Raw genomic sequence first — 18,417 nt, forward strand, 5'->3', positions numbered from 1 at the left:
TGTGCTGCTGCAGCCAGGACCACTTCAGCTTGGGTTTCCCCTCAAACTTCTTGGAGGAAGAACGCCCCTGGTTGCCTTGTGCCATGGCATTGCGTTGTCACTGTGGTTTGGTTAGGAGGAATACTTCCACCTGAGCCTCCCTGCACCCTGGATTGGGAGCTTGGGGACTTTGTGTCACTCTCGTCTTGGAAATGGGGACACCCAGCTCCTGTGCCGGGGCCAGGGCTTGATCTTTGCAGCCTCATGATCGGCACTGAGCAGGGCTGGTTTGGGCTTGGTCGGACTGGGTTTTTGTGGATTTGCTGACCCAGACCCCCAGTCTCCAGCTCTGTAGAAGTATTGCCTGTTTCAAACTGCTGCCTGACCCTCATCCATCCCCAAAAGTCCCTTGGGCTCACCCCTCCTTCTAGCTCACCCTTGTCCTGGCTGCTGGAGCTGAGCAGGGAGCAGACTGCAGGGTTCGGGTGAGCCCCTCACCGTTCCTGGTCCCATGCAGCCACGGGGACAGCAAGCCCCAGGGTTGGGGTCCAGTGCCAGGATCAGACACCTGCCCCTGCTGTGGGACCCCCATGATGTGTCCCCCCAGTGTGCAGGGCTTCGCGGGCTGGAGGGGTTTGGCGCCATGAAATGAGTGATGGTGTGATGCCTTCACCCCTTTCTTTCAGCCCTTTCCCGGAACAGTCTCATCCCTAGCCCAGGCTGGCTGCAGCTCCAGCCCTGACACATTTTTGGCCCACCATGCTTGTTACGCTGATGCGTTTTGACTCCAGAGGAGGGTGCGCACAGCTTTATCTACTTTCCACCCGCCTTGCGTGAACTTCCTTAGGCTCTTTCATGCCCTGTTAGGGTAAGAGGGAGCATGAACTTTCAGTAGGAGAAAGCATCCGTTGGGCAACAAACTGCTTTCTCCAGGGTTTCCTGGGTCTTTGGGGTTGAAGCAAGCGGGGCTGTGGCTTGCAGGGAACCCCTCAAGAGGAGCAGAGTCAGGATGGCAGGACGTCAGCCCCAGGGATGGGCAGGACTCAGATAGCGGGCTAGGCAGGGAAAGTGGAATTAGTGGGCTGTTCATTCTGACCGTGTGGTAAATCCTTATCTCAACAGCTTACAAACACAGAAAGGGAAAAATTAAGCGTGACTTTAATCTGCAAAAACGACTGTGGAAAATGGTAGCTTCTCGTTCAATTGATCTGCTGCCGCGTGGAGCAGGAAGGCTTTGAATCCCATCCAAATGCTTTAAATCAGCTGGCAGGGAGCCGGCCTTTAAAATCATCTGATTCAATGAGGCCTCACTCAGAGGTTATCGTCATTTCAGTGGAATGTGAAATAGGCTTATCTTGAAAAAGAAAAAATATTTAAGTAAAATGTCCAATTTAAATATAAAGCCTGAGATACAGAAACCCTCCCTCCTCCTGGAGGAGGTGCATTTTTTTTCTACTTATCCTGGTGTCGAGCCAGAGCCCTTTGGCTTTCTTAGTCCAAGTTTTGTTGTTTTGCTCCTGTGAGGCCTGCTGAGACTTCACCAAGTGCCGGGAGGGACCTGGTGTCCCTCACCAGCCTTGGGTGCAGAGCTCGAGCAGTGGGCTGGCAGCCCTTGCAGCTCCCTGCTCCCTCTCTTTTTTCTCCTGGACTTCAGATCTATGAATGGCAACTCAAGAGACCTGTAAGGCTGGAAGAAAAATGCTTCTGCCTTAAATTCTGATGAATAATTTGGCTTCTCACCAAATGCAATGTTTAAAAAAATTTGCCTGCTTTCATTTCCTAAAAAAAAAAAAAAAAAAATTAAATTCCTGCTTTTCTCGACAGGGGGCAAAAAAAAAGACAAAACAGATACTGCAGTTCCTCACTCTTGGTTTGTATTGCTGAAATCTGAAAACCACTCAAGTTAGAAGTTGCTAAAACTTTCCATTGAAAAAAACTGATAGAGAAAACACACACTTTCTCACCCATTGTAGTGCTGGCGGGGCTGGCAACTGGGTAAAACACACTCAGATTGTGGATGCTGCCCACTTGGCAGAGCTTGGGGCTGGACTGGAGCTCGTGGGTCAGGCTGGGCTCCCTCAAAACAAATGACTGCTGCAGCCCTGGTGTTTTCCTGGAAGTGAGAATTCATTCCCCTGGGCAGGGCAGGGAGCAGCCCCTGCCCGCTCAGTTCAGGTGCAGGCAGGGAGGCGGGAGCATCTTGGGGGTGAAAGGCTGGAAGACCCTGATTTGTGTGCATGCTGTAAAGAAATTTTTATGCACTTATCAGCGTGGTAACCTGGCTGCTTTTATCTTGCTGTGGTAGCTGATTAAATAAAGGTCTCCGGAACATTAGCTGAGCCCCTTTGGTAATGGTGTGGTGGAAGCTGGAATAAATCAGCGGTGTGTATGCGTAGTCCCAATGTGCTGCTCCGGGCTCCGCTTCATCTGCACCCAGGGCGGCACAGAGGAGAGCAGACCTGAAAACCAGGGGTTTTTATCTCTGTGGATGCTCTCATGAGCTGCTCCCAGCCTGGCTGTGCTGGCATGATGGGCTCCGGCAGGGCGAGGAGCTGCCTGTCCTGTGCATCTGGGGCCAGTGCAGTGGCCCTGAGGCCAAGCTGTCTCACCGGTGGCCAGCAGCCCTCTGAGCCAGCAGGCTCTGGCTTGCACCACTCCATTTAGAGCCAGCTCCGAGCAGCTGCCGACTGGCATCCGAGGGCTGCAGGGGACACGGAGAGCAGCTGTGGTCTATGCCAGCCCCACCGGCTGGTTGCAGCCCATGGGCTCCTGTGCGGGCTGGTGTGGCCGAACCATGATGCCCACCCGGTCCAAATCGGCTCACAGGGCAGTCAGAGTGGCGGAGATTAATTGAGCAAATCTCCCGTACACAGGGCTGGGGTGCATAGGTTGTCATCTTATTGAAGACAGCTGCAGATCTGTCTGCTGTAAGATTAATATCACTTTAACTGTTCCAAGGGGAAGTATCCCTTGGTGAAAGATGCAAGTGGCTCTGAGCTATTTAGAGCTGAGGATAACATTTCGGTATTTTAAAAATTCACCAAGTAATCATAAAGGCTAATGCTTGCTGAGCTCGTTAGGTGGCAGGGAGCTCTGCCAGGCCCGTGCTCCTGAAGCACTGCACAGAAAAGGATGCTTTTCTCCTGGCTGAATGGCCTGTTCATGCCCTTTCTGTGGAAGGAAGGAGAAAAGGTCTGATTTATCCAGCTAAATAGCCTGGGCATGTGCAGAGTGTCACCGCTTCTGTGCAAGTGTTGGTACCATGAGTGAAAAACCTGGGGCATCTCATGAGCTGGCTGCAAGGGAAGGGAGGCTGAAGGGCAGAGCTGCTCTGCAAGGTCAGGATGGCTTCTCTTTTCAGATTTCTTTTACAGTGGCCAGGAGGTGTTTCCTTTAGGGGGCAGTTTGTGTTGATTTAGTCACAGTTTAGACCACACCTTGCAGGTGCAGAGTCCGTAATATAAACCAGAAAATACTCACGTACCCCAGGGGTGTCTGAGTCTGAATTGAGTGGGTACGTGCACATGAGTGATGGAGCAAAGAAAGCAAAAAGAGGGTGAAAGGTACAGCTGGCTCTCAGGGCAGAACACCTGTGGGGTGGGACACACATGTGGGTGTGACTGTGGGTAGGGAAAATGGCATGAGAGATGGACTGAAAAGGAATATTCAGTCCCATAGGCTGGTTACAGGCAAATGAGGGTAGCAGAGCTTTGCTGGTATCTGCATGCACATGGAAGCAGAGGGAGAGGCACAAAGGAGATGGATTCAGACTGAGCAGGAAGAAAGAGATGCTCCAACTATAGAGGTGACACAAGTCTAGAGCGTAGAAAAAGAGAAGCCAGAAAGTATCTGTTCTGGTCAGATCATAGAATCATAGAATGGTTTGGGTTGGAAGGGACCTTTAAAGGTCATCTGGTCCAACCCCCACACAGGTCTGTGTTGATCAGGTCTATGTGTCTTTGCCCTTCATGACGTGAACACAGAAGGGACCATGTTGTCATCAGCAAAAGCACTTTGCAGCTTTCCCTCTATCCCTTCTGAGTGCTGCAGATGTCGCTGCCAAGACAAGCTGTTATCTTAAGTTTCTTCAGAAGGACAAAATGATTCCTGCTGGATGCTGGAGCAGGGATTTGGCTGGGGTTGGAAAAGCCAGTTTCAAGGAGAGGGGAGTTTAGCAGAAGTCTTCCTTCCTAGAACTGACTGATGAATTACATTTGGTTGGTGGCCTTTTTGGCAGCTCACAATGTCTAGAATGGCAAGAAAAAGGTGTTCAGCTCAGCGTTTGCTGACTCAATGGGTGGAGGGAGACCCTGGAGAAGGAAGGACAGTGCTGGACAGGTCTGTCTTTCCCTTAATAAGCAAATGTGCAATAGCTTGGGCAGAGAAAGCTGAGCCCTTCCCCTATTTCTAGCCGCAAGGTCATTGCCGCACCTGCAGGCGTCCCAGCCCCGTCTGGTATTTGCAGTATTCTCTGCTAATTCCAATCTCATTTACAGTCTAATCCAATGTGGATGCGTAAAACTGCATAAACTGTCCAAAGAGATGGGCATGCTGGCTTGGCTTTGGGTCTCACCTGTTAGCACGGTGCTCAGCTGTGGCTTGTGTATCCACAGGGGATTTTAGTAGCAGTCAGAGGAATGATTTGGGCAGTGTTTCTGGGAGATAGCCAGGAAGGACAGGAGTGGTGCTCTGTTCTGCACTAGTACAAAAACAATTAGAGCATTAGAGCCGTGCCAGAGGAGCAAATAAAACAGCAGATGTATTTAACCCTCCCTCTCCCACCCGTCCAGCTGGGGTGTGAAGCCTCCCTGCCCAGGGCAGCCCCGGAGCAGCCGCCACAACCCAGCCGCTGCTGTCGGGAGGCAGCGAGGCTGGGACAGGGGCTGCAGGCATTGCCCACATACCTCCCCTCGGCCCGGCGCAGGGCTGCTGCTCCTCCTTGCAAAGAATTCAGAGCTATTTTTAATGGCGCTGCCTGGGGAGATGGGTCAGGGTGAAACTGGGAAGCACTCATCCTGGGCGGTACTGCCTGGCTTGGGACAGGGAGCATCAGTGTTGGTGTAAAAGGCCTCTCTTTGTGTTTATTGCCCCCAGTTGGACGTGTTCAATGTTTGTGGCTCATTTTCCATCACTGTCTTGAAAAGGGACTTTTGAATTCTGCTGCTGGATGCTATAAAATCCATGAGCTTCTGTTTCAGTTTCACCCTGACCTCCTCCATCTCCAGACTTTCTCCTCTGCTGGTTTTTGCAAGGGCTGCCTTCTCCCGAGGTGCTGGGAGCTGTCAGCACAACCAGCAGTAAATAAAAAGGTGTGGCCCTAATTCAAGTGCTACCTGAAAAATATAAAATTTATATGTATATAACAAAAGGCCAGCATTTTCCTTTTTGCAAAAGCTGATTGTGTTTTTTGAGCAGATCTTAACCTTGGAAGAAATTGTTCCTTTTATAAGTTTCATGTCTCAGGTTTGAAGATCACCTTCCTGCTTCCCTCAAACCTGTCTGAGTTTTTTTTTAACTACTGTACCCCAGGCTGTGGGCTGGGAGAGGCTTTTGTGCTGCGGGTTACATGCGCCAGGCTCTCCCAGGGCAGCTGGTATTTGTCTCCTACTTTGCAGCCAGGGCCAAGTTTTTCTCTGCGTTGAGCTCCCAGGCACTGCCAGCTATGCGGCTAAATAATAAATTCATAAATACTCTAGGCAAGTTAGATGTTATTGTTATGGCTGGGCCCTTTCCTCCAGGCTCTGCTTTGTCACAGTGTTACTAAGCCTTCAGCGTGGCTTTCTGGAGGGCTGCGAGCAGCAGTGCCTTCCCTTTGTGCTCCAGGGACGTGTGGCACAGCCGGGGCAGAGTACTTAAAACACCATGCTGTGTCTTGTAAGCCAGATATTCATCACCCAGCTGCTGCTGCAATAAACAAACTCAGCGATGGAGGGACCCAGTGCAGGGCATCAGCATCCCTGCTGCAGCCAGGCTGCTGGCCAGGGGAGAGCAGCGCTCTGCCTTGGGCCGTGGCCTCCCCGGGATGCTGGCAGGGCCAGCACAAGGTGCACTGGAGCTGCCAGATGTGGAGCTGCAGCTGTGTTGAACTTAGCCCCCCTAAATCAAACACTTCTGGGTGAGTTTGCAAGCAGGGGGACAGGAGCAGAGGTTGGGCGTGTCCCCCCAAGCGAGGGAGCCGGGCAAAGCTGCCATGCAGCTCGCATCCCCAGGGCAGGGGGGGGATCCCAAAGTCATGCCGCTCAGCTTGCTGTCAGCTCTGTGCGGGGAGAGCTCGGGAGCTGCCCCAGGGCCTCCCTGGCCTCACCCCTCTGTGCCCAGGAGGGCTCATTGTAGAGCCCTGCTGGCCTTGGGGCCGTGGTGGCTCACAGCGACGGCTCAGCCCAGCCGGCTCAGTTCCCCACCACCCACGGCATCCTCCCCACAGCCTCTGCAACCCAGGCTGGGTCTTCCTGGCCCCGCCATCTCTTTACCTGCAGGAAGGGCAGTGCTCAAGCCCCATGCAGCAGCCAGATAGCATCCAGCAGCTTCTCTGGAGGGAAGGAAATCTCCATCAGGAGAAGAGTGTAACTGGGAGCTGCCTTGTCACCTCCAACAAGGCTGTTCCCTTGCACTAGCCCCAGATGCTGGGGGAGATCCGAGCGTGCAGGAGCCGTCTGCACCCATTTGGTAACACATCAGCATGAGTTTGGCTTTGTCCTTAGTAGCAGAGGGAGCAGACCCTGCATCCAGTCTACTTCCAGACTACTTTTTTGGAAGTCACCTTCAGGAAAGCGTCCACCCACTTGCCACGAGCTGCCTGCTGCTCCTCCAGCTGGGGCCAGCTGGCTGATTTTATGGCTGGGAAGTGGCCGGGATAGCCTCTGCTTGGCTCAGCAAGTGGCTGAAAGGGAGGATTTTTATCTCTGTATGGTGAATCCTGTCCTCCAAGAGCAGCAGGACAAAGCCAGGGGTCGGAGCATGTCCTGCCAGGATGAAGAGCTGGATCCTCACTTTGCAAGCTTCTTCCCGGGGCTGGCGCCGGGCAGGCTGTGTGTCCCATGCACAGCACGCCCAGCCTGCTCTGATCCCCCAGGCATGGAGAGCACAGAAACATCCCCCTTGGCCCCTGCCAGATTATAGTGGAATTAATCACACTGATTATATGCTACCAAAAAAGGAGGTGCTTTCTCTGTTCAGAGCTGCCTCAGACCTCCTGCTTGCGAGCAGCAGCTTAAAATTGCTGTTTTCTGCCTCATCATGTCTTGTCTCTGGGTGTTTCAGGAGCTGTAATGATTTTGGATAAAAAGACCAAGAATGACAGCAATCCCAGGCAGCTCAGCCTGCAGAGAAAGTGGGGAGATAACGTGTGAGTGTGGGCAGGGGGGTGAATCATGGCTCCAGCAGAGTGAGATGTTATCCCGGGGAGAGACAGGCTGAGCCACAGCAGCTCCACACCCTCTTCTCTATCACAGGGCCCTGAACAGCATATTCGGCTGCCCATCGCGTCACACCATTGCCCGTATCAGTTGGGATTAATGCCCTACATTTGGTTCTTTCCCCACAGCTACTCAAAAGGGGGGGGGGGGGTGGTCTATGTATGTGTACATATATATCTTCTACATTCTAAGGGTCTCAGAACAGCATTTCTATCACCTTTTCATTTCACCTGTCAAGTATTCAGACTAAAGCTAGTCTGGTCTGTGTACTGCATCTCAGTTTAACGGGAAAGAATTAATCCTGATTTCAGGACTGACAGTCCAAAACTTCCTCTAGAGCATTTTCACTGTAGGGATGAGAACTGCACCTTTCTTCATTTTTTGTTCTAAAACATGACCAGATACCAGCCTAAGTCTGAAAAGGGCTCGTCAGACACCCTAAGACCACATTAAACATTGTAATTCGTAGTGAATTGCTGTTTGAGGGCTGCTAACAGCTTCTCTAACTATCGATGCAAAAATACATGGTTTTGCATGTACAGCCAGTGTATGCGCCATTATGTGCAGCAAGGGAGATATGGGGAGCCTCAGCAAACGTGATAGCGAGAGCAGGGGGAAAGCAGCTCTCTGTAAGCCTCGGGTGGAGCAAAGCAGCTGAATACATGGTGCTTCACCCTCCCTTATTTTTAAGGTGCCATTTCTGCTGTTTAAAGTCAGCTTCTTCCCAGAACGCAAGCAGCTGGGCTGTAAAGGCAGCCCTGCTTTTAGCGTGAAGATCACAGGGCCCTGAGCACGAGGCATGCAAGGAATATGACAGCCGGCCGGCGAAATACCTCTGATAGCCCTATAGCCCTGTGGAGCAAGGGGGAGACGTGGTGGGAAGGAGTGGAGAGGACTCAGGGAGCCAAGCTGGGAGGGAAGCGATAGCTCTGCCTTTCCTAGAACGGATGAGAGCAGCCCCCTGGGCTGTGGCAAGTAAAGGACCCCCTTGGACAATGTGGGGTTTTGCTGGAGAGCTGCAGGAGAGTCATTTGGGGTAAAATGTGTCTGGTGTGCTGGGCAGGGCACGCTGCCTCTGGCGAGGGGCAGCAGCTCAGGGCTGGTGACAGCACAGCAGTGTGCAGTCATCATGTTATTGTCCCCTTGTGTTCCGAAGATGCCTGCAGTGATGCTTTAGGCATTCCTCTGAGCTGAGTTTTTCAGTGCTTCCCAGCATGGCGGGAAGCCTGTTTTGCAGCACCTGCTGTTTTGCTGCAGCACAGGAACACACTTGTGTTTGCAAATACCCCTGCCCTGTTCCCTTGCGAGGATACGTGCAGCCTTCACACCTTAGCCTTACGCATCTGTGCCCCTTACTTAGTGAAAATCTGCTCTTTTCTCCTTGAGTGGGGGATTTTGGGTCAAGTGGGCAAACGCTGAGTGCTGTTATGCTAGATGGGCCGATTTGATTTTGTTGCTGGACAGGATCCGCTGCGCGAACTGGGACAATCTTGGCTCAAGCAGTGCTCACTGTTGACCCTCTTCTCCCCACAGGACGGCTCATGCCAAAGCCAAGGCTGAAGGGTCTGAGCAGGCAGCTCAGGCAGCTAACAACGAATCGGGCATAGCCAGAATGATGGCCAGGGAGCTCTCCCCGGACTTCTATCAGCCAGGTAGGACCAGAGGCATCTTCTAAGAGGGATTTTGCAATTTCCTTGGGGAATCTGTTCAAATGCTTCACCCACTTTATAACTCCAGTTGCCCTCCTGTCTACCCTAAATCGTCTTTTGCACAAGTGCAGCCAGCCCCCTGCCCTGGGTGGTTTGCTGTCCTCCTTACACCACTGGTTTACCTGCTGGAATATGTTACCGTAGCCTGGAGAAAAACCCCTCAGTCCCTCAACTTCTGCTCATGTTTCTCCACAAGCTGAAGCCCTCCCAGCACCAGGCATGGCAGGCAGCGAGCTCAGGTCTATTTGCAGCAATCCTGTAGATACATCCCTTGTGGCTTTTTCTTGGAACAGCTTTGCACATTGACTCACAAGCCCATATCCTGCGGGGCCCCACACCGCACCAGGGTACAGTCAGACTCCACTAATTAGAGGCTGTAATATCCTACAGGAAAGTTGCTAATGCAAAATACTACTTCCCTGATTCCCTATTTATTTGTTAGCATCACTGCTGATTATTTGGCTGGGGAAACACTTGGGAGGTTCCTTGTGTGACACCAAGCACTGAGGATTAGTGGATAGGAAATGTAATATTAGAAGCAGCATTGTGAATGCCATTACCTTTCCCTAGAGCGAGTTAGCTAGAGATATGTTCTTCCTGGAAAGCTTGCCTTTCCAGAGAGGGAAGGTAATAACAGAGCAGAAGTCAAGGATCCAAGTGTCTATGTTTTTATCCTGTCTTTCTTATTATCTGGCTTTGTTACCTGAAACAAGTGCCCCTGAGACATGATTGCAAGGGACCACCACAGCGGCAAAACTGGGGCTAGAAGCCAAAGGTTGACTCCTGCTCAGCGAAACTTGCCACCTGCTCCTGCTCTGATTTCCGTGCCACCAGGTCTCTCGTACTACACCCCGGCACAGGGCACGCAGTGGGAAAGGGAAATGGCTCACACCCAGCACTTGGCCGGGGAGAGTCATGCTGACAGATTTGCCTAAATTCCCTGTACTCCCACCTTGCCCTGCTCCTAGTAGCTGGGGAGATGTCATGCTGGAGGGCTGCCCGTTCCTCCCCACCACCCAGCAAGGCCCGTCAGATCTGGCTTTGAGTGGGGAAACACCACAATGCCCGGGCATGGGCATGAGCCAGCATGTGGCACTTCATTTAACAATAGCTAAACATCACTTGATCCTGACATAAGCCCCCCAGCTGCCACTCACAGCTCCACATTCACCCTTTGCACACTGGGGTATTTATAGCTCAGAGGCAAAGGAAACTGGAATTCCTGATGGGAGGTTTTTGACATCTAGCTAGATTATTTTTTCCACCCATGGCAATTGAATGACACAATTGAAACAGTCTCTGCAAAATGCCTGAAGCATCCTGGCCTCCGCTTCTGGCTCTTTGGGTGCTGAATCCTCTCGCTGCTTTTTTGTAGGGCTTCGCTTGGGTCCTGGCCTCTCTCAATGGCCTTGTAAGCCACTGATGCATGTTTTTCTTCTATGAATCTTTTAAATCTCTAAATTCCTTAAGAGCACAACAAGGGGAACTGTCTCTTCTTGCACAGTTGCACTGTCCAGGAACAAACAGACAAAAGTCCACCCTTGGATTTTGCTAGGAGTCAGAGCTGCTGGTCACACAGCCAGAAGAGCCTGGCAGTGTTCAGCATTTCCCCCTGCTGTCCTGGCAGATAGACCCTGCTATGTCTGGCACAGGGCAATCCTGCTCAGCAAGCTTCATATCTCTAGTAAGTACTGAGCCCTGGGTTTCGTTTAGGATATCAACCCTAGCAGCTTCGAGGAGAGGGATGTAAGCCAAAGCCCTTGCTGAAATGTCATCCTGGGAGGTGAAGGTGGGGAGGAGAATCAGAGCAGTGCAGTGGCCTCCAGGCAGTTGGGGGTTTTTTGGTGTGAATTATTCAGGAGGAGAAGAAAGCAGCAGGAGAGAGCAAGGAGCCTGGAGCTGCAGGCAGCCTATTTTGAGGAGTCTGAACAACTGTTGAAATGGCTTCAAATAATCCACTTGCAGCCAGAAATAAATGGCCCTGAATGGGTTGCCTGCTGATTGACAGGAGCATGCAGGGAGGGCAGAGCAGCTAAAATCAGTGCCCTCCTTCTGCCCACTGCCCACTCCGAGCGGAGGCATTGCCTGCGTGGGCAGGAGGTAGCCGCGTGCAAATCACACCGCTGATTTATTAGAGGGAAAGGAGCACCAATCCCAATTTCCCGACCAGGCTGAAGTCTGCATCAGTCCTTGGAGTGGAGGAGACAAGGGGAGGAACTGTGAGGCAGCCAGGGGTGGCACGGCTCCAGGGTCTGTGCTGTTCAGGAGCACAGAGCAAGCCCTGTATGTCTGCAGCCCTCCGCATTACTTGGGTTCAGCAGAATGAGGCCAAAGCCACTTTCAAAAGCAGGTGCTTTGCTTTCAAACAAGCTGCTTTGCGATCTCGTGCTGCCCATAAGGAGCATGCTCTTCCTGTTCTCACTTGCTATGAGCATCGCAGTGACGTGCGGGGACCCCTGTCCCAGCGCGGGTCCCAACATGCAGAGTACTGTGCAGGGCTGTTATTCCAAAAGATATTCCCAGTTGTTCAGTGGTGGATTTTGCTCACCCAGCTGCCCAGCACAATGGATATCTTTGGTGTCAGGCTCTGGCTGAGCTGCAATTTGCTTTGCAGACATGACCTAGGGTTAACAAGTAAAGATTTAATGATGGGTGAATAACTGAGGCAAGGGCAATGCTGGTAAGAGCTGACAAGTCAGTGTGGGAGATGAGGCTAGAATGAAAGCCGAAGCCCTGAGACACCTCGTGTGATGGCACCAGGCAATTTTGCTGCTGTTGCAGGGCTCAGTGCAGAGAGGAGGGCTGTGAAACTGCCTGTCCTGCTTCATGCATGAGAAATGTGGTTTTCCCATCGTGAGGCATGACAGGTAGATCGTTTGGGTATACCTGCCTTTCCCAAGGAGACTGGACATCCCTTGTATCACTTGTGAAGCTGCCACACTATTAGACACCACAGAAGCCACATGGAAGGGTTTCCCAGCCATTAAAAAAAACCCCAAAAACTAAAACCAAAACTTGGATGGGAGCTGGATCCTCTTTAGCTCCAGGATAACCCATCTGTGTGACCGCAAAAAGCTGGGCTGCAGATTTTCACCGTTTCTTTACACTTATCTGGAGGTCCCAGCCTGCTCCTCTGGCTGTTCCCAGCCGGACAGCATGCAGTGGGGCTCAGAGCTTCCAGCTGCTCCTGCAGGAAATCCATCCTGGAAGCAGGCTCTGGTTTGGGAGCACCTCCTCTCCCAGACTCCAGCCTGGACCCTCTCACCGTTGTCCCCAAACCCGTTGGGGCTGGGGGCACAGCTGTCAAAGGCATGATGGTGGCATGGAGCTGGTGCGGCCCGCTGTCCCCCCGGCTCCAAGGGCAGCTCTTCACACCAACCCCTCTCTCCGCAGGCCCCGAATACCAGAAGCGGAAGCTGCTGCAGGAGATCATGGAGAACGCGGAGCACGCTGTCAACATGGAGGAGGAGGCACCGCGGCCCCAGGGCGCCCCACCACCCCCCACGCCCCCCGAGAGCCCCCAGCTCCACGAGCAGGACGAGGCCCGCCGCCGCACCAGCCCGGCCCCCAGCCCCGCCGCCACTCCACCTGAGGCCAAACGGGCCAAGGCAGCCCCCCGCCAGGACGGTGCCCTCCGTCCGGGCAGCCAGGCCGAGGCAGGCGGCCGGGCAGGCAGCGGGAGCCCCGCGCCCCCCGAGGGCGAGGGCCGGCCAGCCTCGCAGGGCTGGGGGCGTCCCGCCGAGCAGATGGAGATTGGGCCACTGCAGAGGATGGCGCACGAGCCCGATGTTGAGCTCTTCAAGGGCTACCACAGCTATGCCGTCCGGACCTCCCCGGTCTCCCCCGCTGCGGACTATGAGGAGGAGCCGCTCCCTGAGCCTGAGCCACTCTCCCCGGAGCCCCGGGGGGAACCCCAGCGCCGGGGGGGCACCCCCGCCCCACCGCAGGACCGGGAGGAGAAGCCGGCAGCCACGTCCGAGGCCAAGCCGGAGCCACCGCGGCCCAAGGAGCCAAAGCAGCGCCCCAGCCCCGAGCGCAGGGCCGTGGGCCGGGCTGAGCCCGCTGCCGACAAGAAGACTGAGGCCCGGGCACCGGGGCGGACGGAGCCCAAGGCAGGGGCCAAGCGGGGCCCAGCCCCGCCGGCGGCCGTGGCGGCAGCACAGGAGGCGGAGGAGTGTGAAGAGGTGATGTGGGGACAGCCCGGGAGGCACCCATGGAAGCCGTCTTTGCCTTTTTGGGGGGTTTATTTTTCCCCAAGAGATCTGAAAGGGTGCAGAACCCATGGCCTTGGGGCTGCAGTGGGCCCTGAGTGGCACCCGGAGGTTCTTTTCAGGATCCTGAAGCCTGCTGGAGGACGGTCAAAGCCCTCACCCCTCAGGGAGATTTTCCTGCTACCTTCCCAGCCCGCTCTGCCCTGGCTGCTGTGGCTGGCATTCATAACCCTGTTATTTTAACTTCCTCTCTGCACCAGGGCAGATACGCTTTCAGACACATCCGTGTTTCAAAATTCAAGGAAAACAGGCATCTTGTGATTAATTTTTTACACTTTTCTACCCTTCTTTTCCCACCCCTTCAGTAGCCAACATGGATCTGGAAAGTTGTGGGGAAAATGTAGGACAGGGAAGAAAAAGCTGAGTGGAGTTTCTTTTTTACCTGTTACTTTTACTTTTTTGCAGTAGGGGCACCTCGTAAGTTGAACTGTGGTATAGAATCACCAGCTGATTTCCCAGGTTTAAAATATAGTCACTGACATTCAATTTTGCTGTTAGCGATTACAACTGTAAAACCAGATGTTTTATTAGCCCCGGTGCTTCTCCTCTTGCAGCCCTTTGGACATGAATGGTTCCGATGTGACTTTAGAAAAGCACAGCTTGCAAATATTTTGGTCTGAAATTACAGCAATCTCATGGGTGTATTTGTTCATCTTAAAAATGGCAACTTTACAAACATGGGCAATGTGGGTGGAGAAAGCAGTTGGGAGGAGCAGCCTGACATGGGCTTAGCAGTTCATATGCTTGTGGTTGGGGTCTCCTTTAATCTGATTTAGCCGCCTTAGAAGGAGTTTGCAGGGGAGAAATAGGAATAGGGACTGACAGATACTCAACTAGTTTGAAATTCAGGCTGCTCGTTAAGTGCCAGATTTCTGTGCATCAGGAGGGAGTGATTCTGGTATTTTTGAACAACAGAGTTAAGCTGTATCTGTCTCCCCACCTGGAACTGCAGTGTATAATACTCTGTTTTGGGTTTTTTCTTCAGGGACCTAACACAATCGTGATCTGCATGGTCATCTTACTGAACATTGGTCTGGCCATCCTATTTGTACATTTTTTGACATGATATGCCCCTCAGACAAGGTAAGAAGAGCAATGAGATTTTATCATCAATTTGTAGACATCACTGTGGATGTTTTGGGGTTGACTAGCTTTACTACCAATGCAATCCTTCACTGATGGATGCCCTGGCGGTAAAAATGCATGGGCATTTATTCAATAGATGCAATTACCTCGCATTGAGCATTGAGATCCTCAGTTACTCCTTGTCTGTTTGAAGAGTAATTTGTGGAGTAATTTCAGGGTGTAGTTCTCAAGTCTTTTCATAAAATTATTTCCTCAAAGTTAGAAAATTGAACTGTGTTGATCAGATACAATCCCACAGTATAATTTTGCCTTCCCATTTGCATGGGCATGATTCATGGAGTGAAACATCCAGTGCAAGAATGTGTGATGTTAAATTTGAAATTTGTTTTCTGCAAATATGCTTCAAGAAACACTTTTAATTTGCTGTTCCATGGCAGCTGCTGCCAGGTAACTCAAGCATTGCACTATTTCTTGGCACTCAGCCCAGCAAGAGGCAAGAACACAAAGAAAATATGAAACTGTGCAATTTGCAGCTCTAAATGCACCAGTGCTAGTTCTGCAGCTGTTGTTACGTAGTTGTGTTACCAAAGGCAAATAGGAGCTGAGGTGCTTATCTGACTGAGGTTAAACTGGAGCTCACTCAGGTCTTCCCCTTAAGTTGGGATGAGGGTTTGCATTTGGATTCGGTAGCAATAAAATCTTGCGAGGTTTCTTGTGCCTGTTGGGTTCCTGCACGCAGGAGTGTGTCGTGGGTTTCAAATATTGCCAAAAAAAGCCCAAAACATCGAGGCTGAACCTGACCCTTCGACCTCATGTGAACACAATGCGAGAGGCACCTCCCAAGCCCCTGTGAGGGCATCAGGCTGCCTTCCCGGGGCCTCCTGGGGGATCAAGCTGCTTTGCTGGGCACTGCTTCTGTCATAGGTGAAAGCTGTGATTATGTGTTGGTCGTGTGTGTCGCTCCCTCTTGACTCTCATGTTCATCTGTGTCTGGGACAGGCGTTGCTGCTGATGGAGACCACAGACCTTGGCGGGGATTAACTCTCAGCCACCTGGAAACACCTCAGAGGAGGACTTGAGATCCCAAGGTTGCACTGCAAACACCAACCTTAAACAAAAGTGCCTGAAGATCAGTTCAGTCTCCCTGTTCCCAGGCTGTGGCTGGCCTCTGCAATCTACCAAGGAAAAGCAGGGTTTCTGCAATTCAGCCTCCTTCTCTTCTTTGTATAAAATAGCAGTTACCTTAAATTGTTCTCACCAAAGCCATCAACTGTCCTGTCATGCCAGGGATGAGGGATTTATCTGTAGCTGTAGGAAAATGAGTGAGGTCTCATGTGTGCACACTGATGTGTTCTGTAACTCCCTTGGTTGACTCAGTGTCAAGAGATTTCCCAAAGAATGTCATCCATGGCATGGCGATGAAGCAATACACAGCAACCAAAATGACTCATGAGAGCCGTGCCATGGCTAGGGGTGCACAGCATCGCCCTCCATGCTTGGAAGTCATCCAAAGGGATGAATAAAAAGTCTTTCCTTTCCCCATTGCCTGGAGTAATTTTCCACTTATGGAGGACTGAGACGGGAAGCAAGTTGAAATTGGGCTTGCTGAAGTGTAACCAGAGTTCTGCGGAAACTTGCCGGGCAGATGGGGGCTACAGGGTGGGGTGCGAGGGACTGGCTGATCCAAGGCTATTCGTGCATGTCGGGGGTGGAGATGGTGCCCGTTTTGGGACCAGGCACTGTCCAAGCACTCTCCTGCCACCAGCAATGCTCTGCACAGAAGCGTCTTGCAGTGGGAGACTTTCTGCTGTAAGGGGAAAGGAAAGAAGTGTGCTGAATTTGTCCCTTTACCCCTTTTTTTTTCCTGTGAAAATGTTGTGAGTTACAACAAAAAGGAGGTACTTACTGAAAAATCTCTCCATACTCCCGCAGGTTCCTCCCTTAGTGGGCTGGGCTGCAGAGGGCCTCTTCAGCTCTCTCATTGCAACAGAGTGAACAGACTTTCCAGCCAGAGGATGCAGGGTGTCTGTCGTGGGAGAGGTTATGTTATTCCTGAAAGAAAAAAGGTGCAGAGACCCGAGTGACTCCAGTGTATTTGAGTGTTAGGCTCAAAAATACATAGCAGCTAGACTTCCAGCAGTGGAAGAGTACAGTGGGGCAATTCTAGCTGTTGTTCTGGTGTGCGGGGCGTACAGGCCTGGGTGATTTGCACCGATTCTTCCCAAAGCTGCGACGGAGTAAGCTGTGGATGTTTCCACTATGATCTGCTCTGACCCTTAGCAGTGTGAGCTTAGAAAGTCCGCACAAATGAAGTTACAGTTTAGTGTGAGGCTGAGTGCTTGGACATGTTTCTTCCTTCTTTTAAGAGCAAAATGTATTATCTATCCCTTTTTAAGGTAATCAGAAATGTTGTTTATAGTCGGTTGTGCGCCTCTGTGTATCCTGAAGTCCCACAGCATAGGACCGGGTGGGAAAACCTGAGGGACTGGAAAGAACGGGGAAATGATGGTTAAGGAAAGAAACAGGTGCCCAGTCTGCTCCAAAGGTCAATCTGAAAGGATTTCAGAGACAGGGTGGCAGACAGGCAGAGGTTTACACTGACTGGAGACACAGGGCAAAACCTGCCTAATTTATCTGCTCTAATTATGACATAAGAGAGTGAGAATAATTCAGTACTTTTCTTTGTGAACCAAGTTTATTTTTTAACCTTATTCAGCTCAGGAACGTTGCCACAGTAGCAAATATGTGGTGTTAACTGTGGGAGAAGTGAATGTGATCCCTTTCTAAAAGCCATGTGGCTGTACCAGTCCTGAGAAAGCTGTGCAGCATCATCTACACTTCCACCAAGCATAGTTTAGTAGCAATTTGCTGCTTTTCTTTTTTTTTTCTTTTCTTAAGTATAAATGTATTGCAAACCCCAGGCTCTGCTGCCTTTGACATTTTATCTCCATTTTTTGTCACTCACTTGCCAGCTCTGCAGTTTCAGTATGCCAGCTGCTTTTATTAACCACCGAGACAATTTCCGTTGAGACACCTGAGGGGCTTTTATTTATCACTAAGTACAAAAACGAATCTTTTTCAACAGTGCTAAGGTAATCCCCCCGCCCCAATTTTTTATGCATGTGATGTGCACTCAGTAATGTGCTTTCCTCCTAGTAACCTTCTGAGAAAAGTAGGTAGATTTGCTTTTATGTGACGTATAAATATATCCATACTGCGCTGAGATATGGATATATATACATATATCTATAGCCCCTTAGGGATTTCGTTTTCTTAGATGCAAAAATAACAGATTTACCTCAAACTGCATGCTTTCAAAACTGACTAGGATGTTGTGTTGTACTTTTCAGGTCTTACAAAGATGCAGATACATTTCACTCTTCACACAAAAATACCTTCATCACAGATTTTGCAGGCTGTTTACTACAATCCGTGTACTACTGTCCGGACTTCTCTGTCGGTTGTTCTGCTGGATTACGTGCAATAATAAACAGTTATCTGCTCACTTTATCTATGTGGATCTTTGCAGGAGAACCTCCAGGTTTCTTTTCAGGTTGATACATTCACTCCAGCTTTACAGGAGAGCTCATCAGCGCGTGGTGCAGAATTTTAGCTTTTTCCTAATATCTATTCCAAAATCTTGCAATTTTTGTTGATGGAGGGTACTTTGCAAAGAGAATTGTTTTCACTTACTGCTTTTTAAAAGTTTGGTGCCAGATGTTTGAGGACACCTCCAGCTCTCTGAGCAAGCTCTGTGTGCTGCCATCACGCTGGCCTCCTCCAGAGGTTGCATGGGGCCAGGAGGAAAGGCAGCTCGCTGGCCCGAAGCCTGCCTGGGCGATGCAGACGGCTGCTGACAGGTCCTTTTGCTGCCTCCTGACCCCAGGGCTGCTGCCAAGTTTCTTCCAAGCTGTGCGTCGCTGTCTGCTCCTCCAGTGCCACAGCTCTCCCGGGTTT

At 51.3% G+C, this 18,417-nt stretch overlaps 1 protein-coding gene across 1 annotated transcript in view; it reads left to right on the top strand.

Annotated features, from left to right (window-relative positions):
* Positions 1 to 14,440, top strand: part of JPH2 (junctophilin 2) — a 29,759-nt gene extending 15,319 nt beyond the window's left edge. Inside the window, exons 3-5 of the mRNA XM_086474775.1 lie at positions 8,928 to 9,046; positions 12,497 to 13,287; positions 14,360 to 14,440. Of these exons, the coding sequence (XP_086330901.1) occupies positions 8,928 to 9,046; positions 12,497 to 13,287; positions 14,360 to 14,440 (991 nt within the window). The remainder of the gene's footprint in view (positions 1 to 8,927; positions 9,047 to 12,496; positions 13,288 to 14,359) is intronic.
* Positions 14,441 to 18,417: the final 3,977 nt, after the last annotated feature.

This window comes from Leptosomus discolor, chromosome 17 (assembly GCF_034619465.1).
Source record: "Leptosomus discolor isolate bLepDis1 chromosome 17, bLepDis1.hap2, whole genome shotgun sequence".
NCBI classification, from domain to species: domain Eukaryota; kingdom Metazoa; phylum Chordata; class Aves; order Leptosomiformes; family Leptosomidae; genus Leptosomus; species Leptosomus discolor.